Source organism: Oncorhynchus tshawytscha, linkage group LG18, assembly GCF_018296145.1.
Source record: "Oncorhynchus tshawytscha isolate Ot180627B linkage group LG18, Otsh_v2.0, whole genome shotgun sequence".
NCBI classification, from domain to species: Eukaryota; Metazoa; Chordata; class Actinopteri; order Salmoniformes; family Salmonidae; genus Oncorhynchus; species Oncorhynchus tshawytscha.
In genome coordinates, this window is record NC_056446.1 from 12,669,010 (window position 1) to 12,685,517 (window position 16,508).

The following is a 16,508-nucleotide window of genomic DNA, read 5'->3' on the forward strand; positions in this document are numbered from 1 at the left end:
AGTCCTGACAACACTAGCAGCCCAACAACTTGTGCTGAAAGGGAGATATTTGCTTCTCACGCAAGGCTAGAGCATAGAGGCTTCTCAGATCAAAGTGAAATGCTTAGCAGACACTCACGTGTGCCACAAAGCATTTTCTCGCCGAGTAAAATGGTGGCAAAGGGAATAGCCCGTTGTTCCCTTTGAGTGTTTAAATAGGTCTGCACTTGAGGACACTCTGATCTCATTCGAAGTAAATATGAAGTTACACAACGACAGTCCTGAAGGAGATGATCTAAAAATAAACCGGGAGAGCAACATTGTTTTTCTGAATCCATTAATCTGCAACAATTGATTTAAAAACATTTTTTAAAAGGCTATCAACGGTGCGATCTATTACAGTTCCAACCATGAAGGAGGATGAAAGGAAGAATAAAAGACAACCCCCGATTTTCATCGCGGTGTAAATAAAAACATATCGCTAAGTTATATCCCAATCCCACGCTGACTCATACTAGAGGGCTCTGAACACAAACAGCAACAGTAGACGTTTCTATCGGTATGTAACCTGTTCCCTGCTCCTGGCTAATATGAGCAGTCAGCATTCAAATCCATTTCCACAGCTACCCCCTTTCCCCCTTCAAAAGGTGCAATGTGCAGAAATCGCTTCGCCATTTCCTGGTTGTTCATATGACAAAACAAGCAATGTAGTCTATAGTGCAGATCAGTGTTTCTCAAACTCGGTCCTGGGGAACCCGAGGGGTGCAAGTTTTGTTTTTTTGGCCCAGCACTACACAATTGATTCAAATAATGAACTCATCGTTAAGCTTTGATTATTTGAATCAGGTGTGTAGTGCTATGGCAAAAAAAAAAAAAAAACTGCACCCCATTGGATCCCCAGGACCGAGTTTGAGATACGCTGGTGTAGAGAATACCATATCAATCGCTGTGAAATATCTTTTCAATGATCAAAAATATAGCACTTTCAGCTGTTTCAAGCTGCTATACAAAACCGAAAGTTAAATACGCGAAAAAACGAAACTCGACAACGGGAAGCATAGAAATAGCGCACATAGAACAGATCTACCGCTTCTTAGACTTCAATTGAGATGAACCTACAACTCACATTTCTATGCGAATTTGGTCGGTCGCCAAAAAAAGTGACACATTGCAGCTGTAATACATTGTTTACGCCACTTTATGCTCACACCTTAGCAGCATCATCCACTGTTCTGTGGCTGAGTGTCCCGTCACACATAGTGCTCCTATAGCCATTCCCCGTAACCAATTCCAATCATATTTCTACCGTGGTTCTCCACAGGGAATTTTCGGGTTGAGATGTGATGTGTTGAGATGTGATGAGATGACACACTCTCTTGAATAAATATGAATGGTTATTCCATCAGCAGTTCTCACTCACAGGCTTCTGAGAGAACAAAAAGTCCTTCTTTACAAGTGTAGCGTCATGAAAGCATTCGGAGTATGGAGGATCTTCGAGGGCAGCTCTCTAGAGTTGTCAAGCGACAATAGTGCCCTGATTGAAATGCACTCTCCGTCTAGCTAGCCTAACTTTTTTTTCCGGAAAAACTCCACCTCGTCAAGATGTGATGACAAGTTCATATTAATTCACCTGTGTATGAGGACGTGGTGAGGATGCGAGGGGGAGAGTCGAAGACAAAACAAGATGATGAACTTGCAATGCGCCGCATCTCCAACAGTAGTTATTTAAACACACTTATAGACAGAGCTGGGAGGTAAATTTGGTTTACCCGGGAACAATAAGCACTCAGCACCTTGTGCAGATCCTCGACTCATCCACGGCTGCAGACTGCCTCACAGCCTTACTCCTTACACGTCCTTTGGTATAATTAGGGGAGGTGTGAATTCCTAATCAGATGAATCACCATCTGCATTTTCGCAGTCACCCTGCTCCTCTATTTCTCTCCTCATCTCCTCTTCACGGGTTGATTATCCTTCAGCAGGAGAGAGAGGCACTACCTGCTCGATGGTCTCTCCTCTCCTCTCTTCCAAGACTTTTTCAGGACCACGGCTCACTCTCTCGCTAACTCCATCCCGAGGAACGGTTCATCAATTCTGGATGGTGAGGCGTAAAAGGGTTTATTATTGCAGTCATTCATTAGCAATGTGGCCCGACTTGTACATGCTTGCTCGGGAAGGGGGCCATTGTTTTAGGAAGCAGCCGACGTTCCAATTAAAAAGCGCTGGAGCGTTCCCTAATGGCCCGGGCACAGGATCCGGACACGATGAAGGCCCAGTGGCCAGTGCTGAAAAGCACCGCAGGACAGGGTTAACATCTGGGCTGCAACCCGCGCAGCAACACTGATTCTGCTCGCTCTCTCACATGAGGATCTCACTAACAATATGTGTTGGCACATCATCAAACTGAAGCCAAGCAGTCTGCTACATCCCCCAATTCTTCAAATGTGTCATAGTGTACCTAGGCTATAGGGTAACAAAACATCTATAAACACATCTAATTACACTAAATAGCAGTGAGCATCTCAAACTATGCAATTCTTGCTTCAAATAGTAGCCTAATGCTAGCTTTAAGACGTAAACCTAATTTCTTCCTCATCAAATGCTTCCCTCTATTTTCCACTATTTCTGATGGCTAAATATACCGCAGGGTTAACAGAGCAATTGTCTGTTGTCAACATGCCACGTGTAATTATAAGAGGCTCTGAGGGAGCCATGTGTTAATTGTTTCCCCCATCTTTCCCTGCAGGTCTCCCTCCTTGCAGTGTCCTTGTGTCCTTGGCAAGGCAACCCCTAGAACCATCCAGCGTGTGTCTCTGTCATGAACCGTGTCACGGAACATACATCATTCCCTACAGTTTAACCCACATTCATGCTGCTGCCTGGCCACAATTATCCATTCTCTCTCTCTCTGTCTCTCTGTCTCTCTCCTCTCTCTCCTTTTGACAGTCTTAGAATGGGGGGTTGTTGCGATATTTGTTCTTCCATTTTGTCTATTTGATATATATTTCTTAGTACACGCGAACAAACAACACAGTAGAGTATTCTAAACGAGTGCACTCAAAAAGGTCTGAAATAAAACAGATACCGTATGCGGATTCATCTTACTAGGAGAGCATCACAGGACATGGCTGCATGTTCAGGATTGACCCAATTCTTTCAAGGAAAAAAAAACGAAAGAGTTGCAGCTCTTCTGCAGTCGTGTATAGGGCTGGGTTGGGGTGAAGTCAAGTCTAAAAAAGACAACATCAACAAGTCTAATTTCAGGTCATCTGAAAGGTGGTTCAAAGTCAAACCTCAACATATACCACAAGAGCCTCAGTGTGCGCCACACAAGTCCCCGAATTCTCGTAGCTACTGGTTAGCAACATGGTTATGATGATGATATTCCCCAAACACTCTTTACAAGCTACAATGGCTGTGCAACCCTCTTTTAATGACCCTAGTTAGTATTCCCTTTTGACTCCAACTGCGCTTCATGGACGCTTGAGCATGAAAGATAAATCTTGTTTGCTGGATCCATAGAAATAATGAATTTAAGAAAAGGTGGAGTGCTGGCTTCAGTTGGAGTGTGTCACCAAGAAAATACAGCATTTTAATTATGCTAGGTTCCCAGGGGAGCTAGCGACACGCACTGTTTCCGATGGTACAACTCGCAGCAAGCCTTGCTATGCTACTAATGTTTTCCACCGTAGCTCTGACACACATATTAAATGAATCTGGGTAATATGCCAACTGTAAATGCTGCGTATCAGCCTATGGTCATTAATGCCAATGAGGTATGATTAAGGTACTTAGCGTGTTTTCAGTTGAACGGCAGACCTCATAATAGCCATTGGTTTGTATGTGAAATGCGCGAAAGTTTGTGTCGTGCAAAGGCTAAGTGCAAAGGTTTGACATGATTCTGTATCCTAAAAGGGCCAGATCTGTCTCGCTTATCCTGAACATCTAGGAGACCATGAAGTACTGCAAATGAAAACGTGTGTTTCTTTGTAACTTAATCATGAAGGCAATTCTAGACCACACCAGCGGAATATGAAAGTGCAAGGAATTTAGCCATCGTTATTAATTAAAGTGTACAGGAAAGGGTGGATGTTAGGACGTAGGACCGTGTTCTGGAATCTAGCCAAACCCCCAGAATTTGATCTCTCTGAGCCAATCAGACTCCTTACTTGCTTGACTGGTGGCGATGCTGACTGCGGCGAACAGCCTCTGGGTGCGGCTGAGGTCAGATACCCCGTTGACTGCCTCAACCTCGAAGGTGTAGTTGGCGTGGGCCAGCAGGTCCACCACGCTCACGTAGGTGTCCACTAATCCCGCCTGCTGGGGGGAGTATCCCACGTTCCCCCCGCACGCTACGCACTCCTCGGGCTCCCAGCTGCAGCGCCGGCACATAATCCTGTAGGTGACGTCGTTGCGGCCGCCCGTGTCAGCAGGCGGGCTCCACTCCAGGCTGACCGTGGTCTGGTTGATGTTGTAGACCAGGTTCTGTGGCGCCGAGGGAGGTCCTGTCAGGGCGGGAGGCAGACAAAGAGGGAGAGGAGGGAAGGAAGGAAGGAGGAAGAGGAGGGAGAGTTAAATAACGGAGTGCCAGGGAGGGAAAGTAACAGCCGACTGGGTGTGCGTACTGACTGGATATGCGGTTCACTGTTCTGCTCTGTTCTCTCAGACTGACTGGCACGGGACATGCCAGCTCTGACTCTTTGGGCCACACTGACACGCAATTATAATAGAGCTCAAATCTAAAAAGAAAAACTAGTGCAGGTAGGTAGAGAGGAAGTCAAACACCAGCAAAGCCAAGGTCAATGAGGAGTAGGCTGCGAAACTGAGACAACACATGGGGACAATTACAATGCATAACGACTGCATTCCTACCACTCTGATTTGATGCGGGTACATGCGAAGTATGAATGTGAAGGTGTTACGTATCGCTCATTTGTCATGTCAACTGTGTAATGGTATTGCCTTTCGAGTCTGCTTAGCACTGTTAAAGAACAGGCACCTGTTTAAAGGAGTGAATGGTTCGGGCGGAGGTGAAGGCAGGTCCCTTTCTGGATGCCCGTTCTGTTCATTCAATAACCATGCATTCACAAGTCACGAATTGTCCTTAACGTTCAAACGTGGAGTATATCAGAAATGTAACATTGGCAGGAATATCCAGTTGAAATGATTGAGATGTCATTCCATTGTAGAACTATTTATCCTGAACAGGGGATCAGAGGGAGGCAGATACGAGGCATTATTAGCTCTCCCTCAGTCCTCCCCAATATACAATTATCCCAGTGTGAGACAAAAGGGTTTCCTTTCCAATGAATCGCAGAGACAAGACACTTAAAGTTGATGTTTTTGAAAAATAGCCCCGGAATTTACAAGTGAGATTAAATCTTGAGTTATCGCCCCACAATAGCCTCTATATAGAATATCACTGGAAGCACACTACCCACGTGTTCTATAAATTATCCATCCTTCACTAGAACATAAACCATTGTCCTCTGAACAATAGCAAAGAATTACCCTCTTCTCATAAAAACAATGATTTACAAATTGCTGCTTTATTCACTCAAATTCAAGCCCTTTATGACCCAGATGTTTATATACTGTAGGCCTCCAATTAAGTGATTGTTTTATGTCCCTTTTAATGCACTATAGATTATGACTTGTATTCCTTGTTCATGGGCGTTTTTAAAAGCATCTTTCATTTTCTATGTGAAATACTAAACGACTCCATTTTCATCCAAATCCAAAGAGCTTCTCACCACATTTATTTAGACAAAAGTCTTTACAAATTGGTAATACTTATGCATAGAGCGAAAACTATAATTGTCTGAGTCATTATTTATATTATTTATTTAACCTTTATTTAACAAGGCAAGTCAGTTAAGAACAAATTCTTATTTTACAATGTCGGTCTACCCCGGCCAAACCCTCCCCTAACCCGGATGATGCTGGGCCAATTGTGCACCGCCCTATGGGACTCCGGATCACGCCAGTTGTGGTAGAGCCCAGGATCGAACAAGGGTCTGTAGTGACGCCTCTAGCACTGAGATGCAGTGCCTTTGTGCCACTCAGGAGCCCAATATTGCACATTAGGTTATTTTCCTAATTCCTCCCATTAGGAAGAATGAGGCAGGCAGAACAGAGCAATCCATATTCACGGCTACAGAGGGAAATGATGAGATGGAGCCAGTGATACTCTGGGCTCTGGAGATGAAAGAGACACATGTGGCAGCTGAAGAGGAGAGGCGGCACGACTCTCTAGCTAGAGCCGAGGCACGACTTCAGCACTGTCACCTACACTGGACCCGGGCTCATAAAGGACTAGTTCACTATTTTACAACTTGATGTTAGACAGTTTCTCACCCTGGAAGTCGTCTATGGGCCAGGTGTAATGTAATCCAGGGTTCAGTCTTCTTTAAACAGCCACTACAAATGTCTGCTAGCCTTAGCCACCACAAGCTAACAATCAATGGAAGCGATGGGGGCATGTGTTACTTAAAGGTGATCTGGCAACAACAACTAAAATGTACATGCTCACATGCCACCATCAACCCCAAACCATCAAACCCTCACATGCCACCATCAACCCCAAACCATCAAACCCTCACATGCCACCATCAACCCCAAACCATCAAACCCAAACCATCAAACCCTCACATGCCACCATCAACCCCAAACCATCAAACCCTCACATGCCACCATCAACCCCAAACCATCAAACCCTCACATGCCACCATCAACCCCAAACCATCAAACCCTCACATGCCACCATCAACCCCAAACCATCAAACCCTCACATGCCACCATCAACCCCAAACCATCAAACCCTCACATGCCACCATTAGCTTGTGGGGGCTAAAGTTAGTAGTGGCTGTTTAAAGAGAACTGAACCATGGATTACAGTTTCTCCTGGCCCATAGACGACTTCCAGGGTGAGGAACCAGCTAACGTCAAGTTGTAAAATAGTGAACTAGTCCTTTAATCCTCTTCAGGGACGAAGAGCGAGAGTCACACACATACACGCACGTGCACGCACAAACACACGCGCAGGCACACACTCATCTCTCAGGCGTTTGTTTGTACTGCATTACCATGGTCACGGTTACCAACAGACAATAGCTTGTTTTATTTACTCAGCCACTCTCATTGAGTCTCAGGTGACAAAGATCAGGGCAGTGATTTCAGAGATAACAGCTGGGGGAGGATATTGAATTAGAATGAATTTGAGTGGTCTGAGTTTTGGTCTTGTTTTGCGGACATGGAATACAGTGAGTGCTTCCCTTCGCTGTCCTAGACTAGACATAGTGCTTCCTGTTCCCTGGGTTGGCTTTGTTCCCCCTGCCACCACACAGTTCTCTCCCTGCCTCTGTAAGGTGAGGTGACACTGTCCTCCCCGTCTTACCTGCAGCTAGGAGAGGCGACATCCTGAGCCTCTGCCGTCTGTCTGCTGATCCTCGTAGCTCAAGGGCTTGCCGCCCTCGCTCTCTCTCTCTCTCTTTTTCCGTCTCTCACTCCTCTCCTCCCGGTGTCTTATCTCTTTACGTTTTCTCCTCTCACCCCCTCCTCCCGGTGAAGTTTCATTTCACGGATTAGCCTTCCATAGCCCTCACAGTCTGAGACGTCTCAATCACAAGCTTCTTCCTTCCAACGCCGCATTGTGTGTGTGTGTGTGTGTGTGTGTGTGTGTGTGTGTGTGTGTGTGTGTGTGTGTGTGTGTGTGTGTGTGTGTGTGTGTGTGTGTGTGTGTGTGTGTGCGCAAGCGTGTGTGTGGGTGGGTGAATGTGTCCTGTCACCTCCTTCTTATAGCGTAATACAGCTGATTCTCCAGACACTGGGTGAACCTGTGATATTGCTGATGAATAACCGCCTCTGACAGCACATTCACTCGTTAACCAAATCGAATGGACCTTTTTAACTGAATGATATGGCATAAACCAAGATGGCTGACTCTTTTTGGATAATAGCAATAGTTACTAGATAATTAGGTCATCTTGCTGAGCCTGTCTCTCTGTGTAGAGCTGAGAGACCTGAGTTAGTCAGAGGGCTTAGGAGAAAAGACTAATGTCCTGATTTGCTGTGAGAGAGAGCAGAGCTAAAAGAGAGAGGTGCTCTTGGCCGTCTCAGCCCTACACTGCCCTATTAGGGGGCTACACACTAATTGGAGGGATGGAGGGAAAGAGGGGAGGCTGGGGGTGAACGGTATTCAAATCAGCCAAGCACTCATCCTTCATCTGCAAACATGTGTCGTGACCTTTGACCTGGGTGGTTTAAAACCTGGCTGAGTGAAGCCATGTGGAAGAGAGGGAGGCCGTGATAGGAGGAAGAAAGGAGGAAAGGGACTCCTACGTTCCACTGGCCCTCATCCGTCCCCTAGCAACTACAGGCTCCAATCAGGATGGAATCTTTCTTTCTCTTTCTCTCTCTCTCTCTCTCTCTCTCTCCATTTCTCATTATTTCCTTCTCCCTCTCTCTCTCTCTCTCTCTCTCCCTCTCCCTCTCCCTCTCTGTGAGATGTCAACTTGTTGAGGTTGCAAATTTGAGTGGGACGACGGGGGCGAGATGGGGGAGAGGGGTGGAAGGGGGAGATGGCTGCTCACAACTGCCCTTTTCAGACCCTGCTAGCGCCAGCACTGCTCACAGCTGTCACATGATTGATGCCCACTCCCCAACCTGTCAGCAGCTTCAAGGCTTTGCTCCGCTTCTGGAAAAATGCTCCCAGCCTTCCTGCAGTGCCATCCCCATACATTTCTCATTATCTCCTGGCTTTGCATAAGAATGGAGTGAGCAAATATTGGAAAAACAATATCATACAATGTGTTTTTCCTTCTCTCTCTCTCAACACGCAATATTTGCAACAATGATAATGGAAAATATATTGTCCGACGGCCTTTCAAAAACTAGCGTCTTAATTTCCGTTTTTGCCTGTTGCAGTGAATTACCTCTCCCAATATATCCACGTTTCATCTTTATCTTCCTCCTCGTCCAATCTTAGTCTCATAAAGACATTCCTAATCCATGTGCTGCAGAGATCTGTCTCTCTGTTTGTACAGAGCCTAAGATAAGGGAGGTTTACAAGCGCCCATTTAAAAATCTGTCAATCAAGCTGTTTGCTCAAGCAATGTAAATTCACTTTCAATTACTATTGAATTCTACCCCCAGACCAGACCAGACCAGACCAGACCAGACCCCACAAAGGCTGGCCCACATTGGGAAAAATGTAGGGAAAATGGCGCAGCACACCTTCTACAAAAAGAGTCGCATTCAAACTAGGGATTTTGTGGCTAATTGAGGTAAAACAGTAATTATGTTCATAGATTATGCATGTATGAACTACACATTGAAACATCCAGCTCAAAGCGGGAGGTTTAAAAAATCAAATGCAGTAGTCGCCAAAGTTCCAGAGCTCGTCTTTATGTAGATAAACAGTGGAGTCTATTAAAAAGACAACTTGGCCATTGCCATTTCACATGTCTGTTTCCACCAAAGTGATTCTTCACAGAAAGAACAGACAAGAGGGCAACGGGAAATAACAGAATAATATAAAACTTCTTCGTGGTCAATTGCGTAGCAGTGAAAAGTTATTGTTTTCATCTTTCGACAGTAAACCCACAGGACAGGCTTTGGTGGGGAGCGAAATGGATCAGTCTTTCATAAAATCATCTGAGTGGTTACCGCGGAAATGTGGGCTTTTTGTTTACTACCGGGTTCTGATTGGAGTAGCTAGGGGTTGGGTAAGTAGAGTCGGTCCTGTCTTTGTTTCAAGTCAAGGACTGAATTAAGACTGGCCAGAACAAATATGGACAGAGAGAGAGAGAGAGAGAGAGAGAGAGAGAGAGAGAGGGAGAGAGACGCTGGGATAAATCAGACTTACAGAGGAAGTCCACTTTTCCACCTCTCCTTATTAGCCCAGTCCTTGTACCACCCTGCCCGCTCTACTGTGTCCTCCCTCCCTCCATCTCTGTGGAGCCAGTCATTGGTTTGAGCTGGTGGTGTAGCCCTGTAAAAGCCCCCCGTGAATCTACCTGTTTGGGAGCAACAGATGTGGATTTTGGAGCAAATGAGCCCCACCCTCTAAAATGAATCCCCTGGCCTGTGTAAACAGGTCATCAATGCCTGTCACATAATTGCAACACTGACCAGAGCAAATGGAGACACAGGGTGCTGCTGTTGACTGTAATTGCAATCTTTTAGACGGGAAATGGCAAATTGCTCCTCTGATCATTAACTACCAGCCAGGGGGGGGGTAAGAGGGGAAAAAAACACACTCAGGCCCATGAACATAATTATAAAGACATATTGGGAAGCAGAGGCAGGGGACTGGTATGGGCTCTGGAGTAGATTAGATGGTGAACAGATCTGGGCTTTTCACAATCCTCCAGATTGAACATTCTCAGTGTGGCCAGTGGAGGTCTGGAAGGGAGACTTGCATGTGCACGTGCAGGCGTGTGTTCATGAGAGCATAAATGCAGAATCTAAGACAGGTCCTTCCTGTATTTACCTAGCAACGCTCCCGTACTTACTTGTGCAGGCCACAGAGGGTGGGTCCGAGAGTCCCCGGTAGTAGCCGTCCTCACAGTCACAGCGCCACGAGCCCTCCCGATCATTGTAGCTGTGTGCTGGGCAGCGCGAACACTGCAGGTCCTGGGACGAGGACTTGTAGAACCCACGGCCACATGCTATAATCAGAGGAAGAAGGAAAGGGAGGGGGGGGTTAGTTCACACTTGAATTCCCAGAAAAGAGAAAGGGCATGATAGAACAGAGAATTACACTTTTGTTCACATCACAGAACAGCTGGTGTTCGGATCAACCTGCCCCTCTGGCTTCATCAACCAGCTTGACAAAACCCCACTTTAAAAAAAAAAGCATCACAAATATCACCATGTTAAAGCCTGCACTGAATGAGGGAGAAAAAAATGCCTGCTTTATTAACCTGAGAGGCGAAAATAGGGCTATTTATGTTCTGTTTTTTTTTTATCCCCTGGTCAGTAAATAAATACGTGTTTAGTTTATCAAAGCCCAGCCTGAGCGGGAGTGTTGTCCTAGTCAGGCATGCAGTGCTAAGTGAGGTGTGAATAGAGAAAACAGACAAGGTTGTAGAAACCCTTAATGGATTATTGGAGTGTTTCAGCTTCGTGAATATGCTCATATCCCGGGGATAAGAGACAGTGTATGAATTCTTCCCTACCTGTCACATGGCTGTTTGTGTGATGGGTAAGAGCCCTGTTTTTTTGGGGGGTTGGTCATGTCACATGACCTGGATTTGAAACTTTTCAGCCTTTTCCAGAAATGAGAACTACGCCCCCAAAAAATGAAAGCGTTTGTCTGAGGATGGCGCTGGACCATCTGACATGAAAAAAAAAGTTTGATGAAAGTAAAGTTTAAATTCCAGGTCACGCGACACGATCGACCAAACAACGGGCCCAACGGGCCCTTAGCGATGAGTTAACTCAGCCACTTGTGAGTTATTAGGGATCATTGTTTTATGCAACAAACCAAACACTAAATCTGGAGGGGGGGGGACAGGGACAGTAACTGACAAGATCCAGCAATAATGCAGCAACAACAACAAAAAAACAGAACAATTCCTGTATAACAAATGAAACGATTCATACAGAGGGCTTTGTGAATCACATGCATGTTCCAAATTCACTTTTAAGCATGAGTGAATAGGGAAATGTCTATTTTGGGTCTGGCTTTTTCAGTCTCAACACTTCAAGACAAGCAAGCCACAGTGACCCGCTGTTTGTGGAAAATCCAACGCTAAGCCTTGTGGGGAAGGAGAAGAAAAAAACTCAATCTAGGCCACATGATTTCTGTTCCAATCTGCAAAGGATTGTACATGCCTGTAAATAGCTCTGCATACAAACTATCAAATTATACAAAACATTTATTTTACATGAGCCGTTGGGGAAATGGGCAACGTTTTTTTTATACCGAGGTCCCCTCGTTTCACATCTCCGTTACACCCTTTTTTTCCCGGAGATTCAGGATATTTGGCCGTACTTCTGTGACAGGTCTAAAATAGAGAGGATAAAGGAACCTGGTTTCCCCTCATTCTAACACCTCCACAGCGCAAGGAGGAGACCGAGGGACGGGGTATCCCCATTTCAGCAACATGAAAGCCCTGTCACTCTCTATTTATCTCACCGCACCAGCCTCGTGAAACAAGACCTTTTTTCGGAAGAGGGGAAGAATAGACGATTTTATCTCGAATACTTCCTCACCTGAGAACGGCAGTAATTGAAAACAGGGTTTTAAAGCTGCGAGAGAAGTGCCTTGTGATGGGAGCTGTGTGCTGCCTACCGAAACATATTAATCACACAAATTCTCATGTACCAATCCACCGTAACGTTAGACATTAAGTGCAAACAATGTACCTACACGTATACCCACACCTAACGCACCACACAATCCTCTGATAAGACTACGTAAATATTCACATATGTTAGCTTGTGCCTGTGATAACACAGAGCAATCCATTTTGCAGAACGCTCAAGAATGGTCAGCGGTGCTGTTTGAAAGGCTGCTCTCTCCTCTCCCACCACGCATGGCTGTTTAAACACTCTTGTTTGCCTTTGGGTTTGGGTAGTGGTGCTCCGCTGGGTGGCCAGCAGTGTTGAGGGGAGGCCCAGCTCGCTCCCATTGCGCCTGCCATCTCTGCCTGCCTGGCTCTCAGGCATCCAGTCTCCAGATTAGTGCTATCTCAGCCACTAGGAACAACAGGGCTTTCAAAAGTAAACAGTACTCCAAGTTAAAGTTCCCATGCAACAATATGGTTTATTTCCCGTTTCTTTTCTTTTCTGCCCCTGTGTTTATCAATGTGTCTGACCGGCTGTTTACAGAAGCAACGAGGCGGCAAAGTAGGGCATCAAATCAAACAGCTGTGTGACATGGGTAACCATTTTTCTGGGCTCGCCTTGGCTCTCCCTCTCCCGTGCTCTCTCACAGTGCACTGAGTGACAAGGGCAAACACAGCCATCCCAGAGCCTGCATTCCATGTCCAAGCAGCGCAGACACTCTTGGCCAGTCCCTGGTCCTGGAATCATCAGCTGAAAACACACTCTGTAAACAGAGATGTTGAAGCATTAGATGAAAGCGGCTGATAGTGAGTGATTTTCCCCTCCTCTTTCCTTTGCAGCCACATATTTCTTCAGAGGGGGAGAAGGGGGAAAAAACTCTGCTGTATAATTACCCTGGGTTCACTCTCTAGTGCTTGTCTGTAATATCAGGGCAAACCTGGGGGCGCCTCTCGTACAGTACTTGAGAACTTCGCTAACAAAGTGTTACACTGACAGTGAAACACTCTAGAACACTGTACGCGTCTCCCGACTCACGATAATCCCTAGCACACCCTAGAATGATCACGTCCAACAGACAAACGTATAATTACGCGCATGTGAGGGGGCGGGGGGCTAATAGGCTGTGCTTGTTGACACAGGCGAAGGGGGAGGAAAAACACTGAAAACAACCAGCCTCATATACACTACACTGCGAATATAGCCAGTCCTTAGAGAACAGGGCTGAGGTTGGAGCAGAGAGAGCGAGGGAGGGAGGAAGAAAACACAAAATCTGACATTCCACCCTGCTCCTTAGCGAGGAGTAACAGAGCCAGCATCTGTAATTTTCCTTCCAGTGGTCAAACGCTCTCTTTCAGCGATGGGGGGAAAACAGTGTGCAAGTCAGCGGTTTTATGCACCGCACTGATAGAACAGAAAAGGCCTCAGTTAAGAATGACTTTGCCCCGACTCACTCTATCTCTTCTGAGGACGTTTAAATCACTCTCCGCATTGTGTGAGACAACGAGAGGATAAAACAAGAAGCCGTTATCTGGAACAGACACACACTAAGAGACGAAATTCTCAATATTTATTTTTCCTCAGAGTCTGGCTTCTTAACATTTTTGAATTGCATCCAGACAGCGGCTCTCACTGTTTGGCGATTAAATGACAATCTGGATAAAGGACACAGAGGCGGAAAGAAGGGAAGAGGATGGATGAGATTCCTGCGTTGACATTTTGTGACAGGCTGACATATCGCTTCCTGTAGCCTTACCAGACGATAATTATTTCTAATGTCCCGGCGCAATGGCACTTGAACTATATTTCCTGCGTTTAATCTTCCACTTAGATTGACAGTTTGCATTTCATTTCGACTTCTAGCTGGTGTTACCATTACGGAAAAGCAAAGGTTTTTACCTTTGTTTTAGAGAGTCGGTGAAATATGTAAACAACCCCTCTTCCACTTCCCAATTAACCCTCACAACTAATCAGGTTCTCCTTATCAACTATTGAGGACAGAGGGGACTTCAGGGTCTTAACAAGCTAGAAGTAATATAGAGTTTCTCCACATCGGTCTCATTGTACTATGGTAGGCCTTCAGAGGGACAGGCGTAGCCCCGAGAAGTAGTCCCAGTAATCCTGCCTCGGTCGAGAGTGGGGGGGAAGGGTGGTGGTGGTGAGTGTTGAGCTCAGTGCTGTGCTCCAGCTCTCCTGGCCAACAGTGCGATGAGATGGACTAGTGTGTGCCAGTCTGTCTCCATGGCATGCCGTGATGATCCCTGTCAGAGCCGGGCCTCCCCCTGGCCACCCTCCCATCTAGCTTGATTATGTGTTAAATCCGCATTGCGTGTCCCATCTAGCTTGATTATGTGTTAAATCCGCCTGCGTGTCTTTCAGGATGGATGTGGAAAGAATGCAAGAGTCGGCCGGCCGGCAAGAGAGGAGAGGAGCGAAGGCTACAGAGACCCGGCAGGAGAGAGAGAGCAGCGTGGAGAGGATAGCACGCCATTAGAGTGATAAAGGAGGCCGAGGGAGAGAACTGCAGCCGACAGGACCAACAGGCAGGCCAGGCTCTTGCTCGCTGATGAATGCCAGGTGGAGCAGGTCAAACGCGATAAAGGAAACAGTTTATTTTCTTATTTCAAAAACGCCATTTTGCCTTTCCTTAAACAGTCTCCGTCGCCACCGCCACTGCTACGATAGGGAAACGTCCTTATAAATATCAACTATAAACACAGGCCCCACGAAGGATGGGATTCTAGTCGACGCTGCTTTTTATTCATCCATTTCCTCCGGGTGTCTTTCTCTCCTTCCTTGTTTTGCTTTGTTCTGACCTTGGTGCTTAGTTGTCTGGCTAGACAGCATAAACACATCTACCTCCTATTCTCTCTGCTAGATATTGTTTCATCAACTCCATTATACTGCTAACTCAATGTTAATATTACCAGGGACATTCTTTGCCAGTAAATATATATATATTTTTTAAACGCCCTGTTTCTAAATGTTCACAGAGCCATGACATGCTATTTCAGAATCATTGCTTTGGATCCATGTTTGGGTTTGATTTCTAAAGCATAATTAAGCAATAAGGCATGTGGGGGTGTTGAATATGGCCAATATACCATGGCTACGGGCTGTTCTTAGGTGGCGATGCAACCCAGAGGTTGTTGCTATTATAAACTGGTTACCAACATAATTAGAGCAGTAAAGATAAATGTTTTGTCACCCGTAGTATGCGGTCTGCCATACCATGGCTGTCAGTCAATTAGCATTCAGGACTCGAACCGCCCAGTTTATAATATACAATTATGACCGTGACACTGTGTCGTAGCTGGAAAGGGATGCCAATAGCTCTGGAGAAGCTGATTTCTTATGCATTTACTTAACATTGGCTACAGGGTGTATGCTGTGTGGCTTAGATGTAACTTGTGTGCTTGCCTGAGTAAATAGTATGTGTTGGGACATCCATCAAGCTCTGTTTACTGACATGTTATGTATGCTACACTCTCTTTTATATGCTAATGAAATGTTGTTTTACTGCGTCCGCCTAGCAACAGGTGTTTTTACACTTCTCCACCTCTGTGGAAGAGGAAAACAATATTCAGGTAGCCTTCTGCGCTTTCTATTAAATCTCCCTTTTTTGAATCTATAAAGAAAGAAAAGAAAGAGAAACTAAGCTGAACAACTGGGCTTTTTCCCTGAGACGTGTTAATCTTTCACCTTTGAAAGGCGAGGCGCCTAACCAGCTCCTGGAAACAGTGGCACAACACACACAGAAGTGGAGGGAGACAGAACTGAGACCCTGCTGGAACCCTCTTCGCAGGGGACGCAAATTTAGTTTGAATGTCTAAACCCTTCCAAACAAGCTACTTTCAAACACCTACACCTCCTGTGGGCTTTAGATGGTGGGGGGGAACAAGGCTACAGGGAGCGAAAAACTACAAAATGATCAGATTAGGAGTCTTAGCTAGAAAGAACCAGATTAAATGGTTAAAACACCTAAAAACTATCATATTGTCGATAATTCTTCCCACATAGGCCCACCACGCACAGCTGGATTGGCTGGCTTGGCACATCCAGACAACTGCTCCATTCATCGGTGCTAACTGTGCTTAGGGGGAGATAAGTAGCTTTACCATGAGAAACAAAGAGAAGATTAGCATTCCCTTACACTGTGTTAGAGGGCGCACTCCCTGAGGAAGTGTCTGGTTAGATGTACCAAGCTAAGATCAAAACTAGCCTACCGATTTTTTTAT

At 45.8% G+C, this 16,508-nt stretch overlaps 1 protein-coding gene across 5 annotated transcripts in view; it reads right to left on the minus strand.

Annotated features, from left to right (window-relative positions):
• Positions 1 to 16,508, minus strand: part of LOC112217514 (ephrin type-A receptor 7) — a 76,936-nt gene that overhangs the window by 43,654 nt on the left and 16,774 nt on the right. For all 5 annotated transcript variants that reach the window (XM_024377839.2, XM_024377840.2, XM_024377838.2 and 2 more), the window contains exons 4-5: positions 10,494 to 10,649; positions 4,149 to 4,484 (exon numbers count right to left, since the gene is read on the minus strand). In XM_024377839.2, coding sequence (XP_024233607.1) covers positions 4,149 to 4,484; positions 10,494 to 10,649 — 492 coding nt within the window. The remainder of the gene's footprint in view (positions 1 to 4,148; positions 4,485 to 10,493; positions 10,650 to 16,508) is intronic.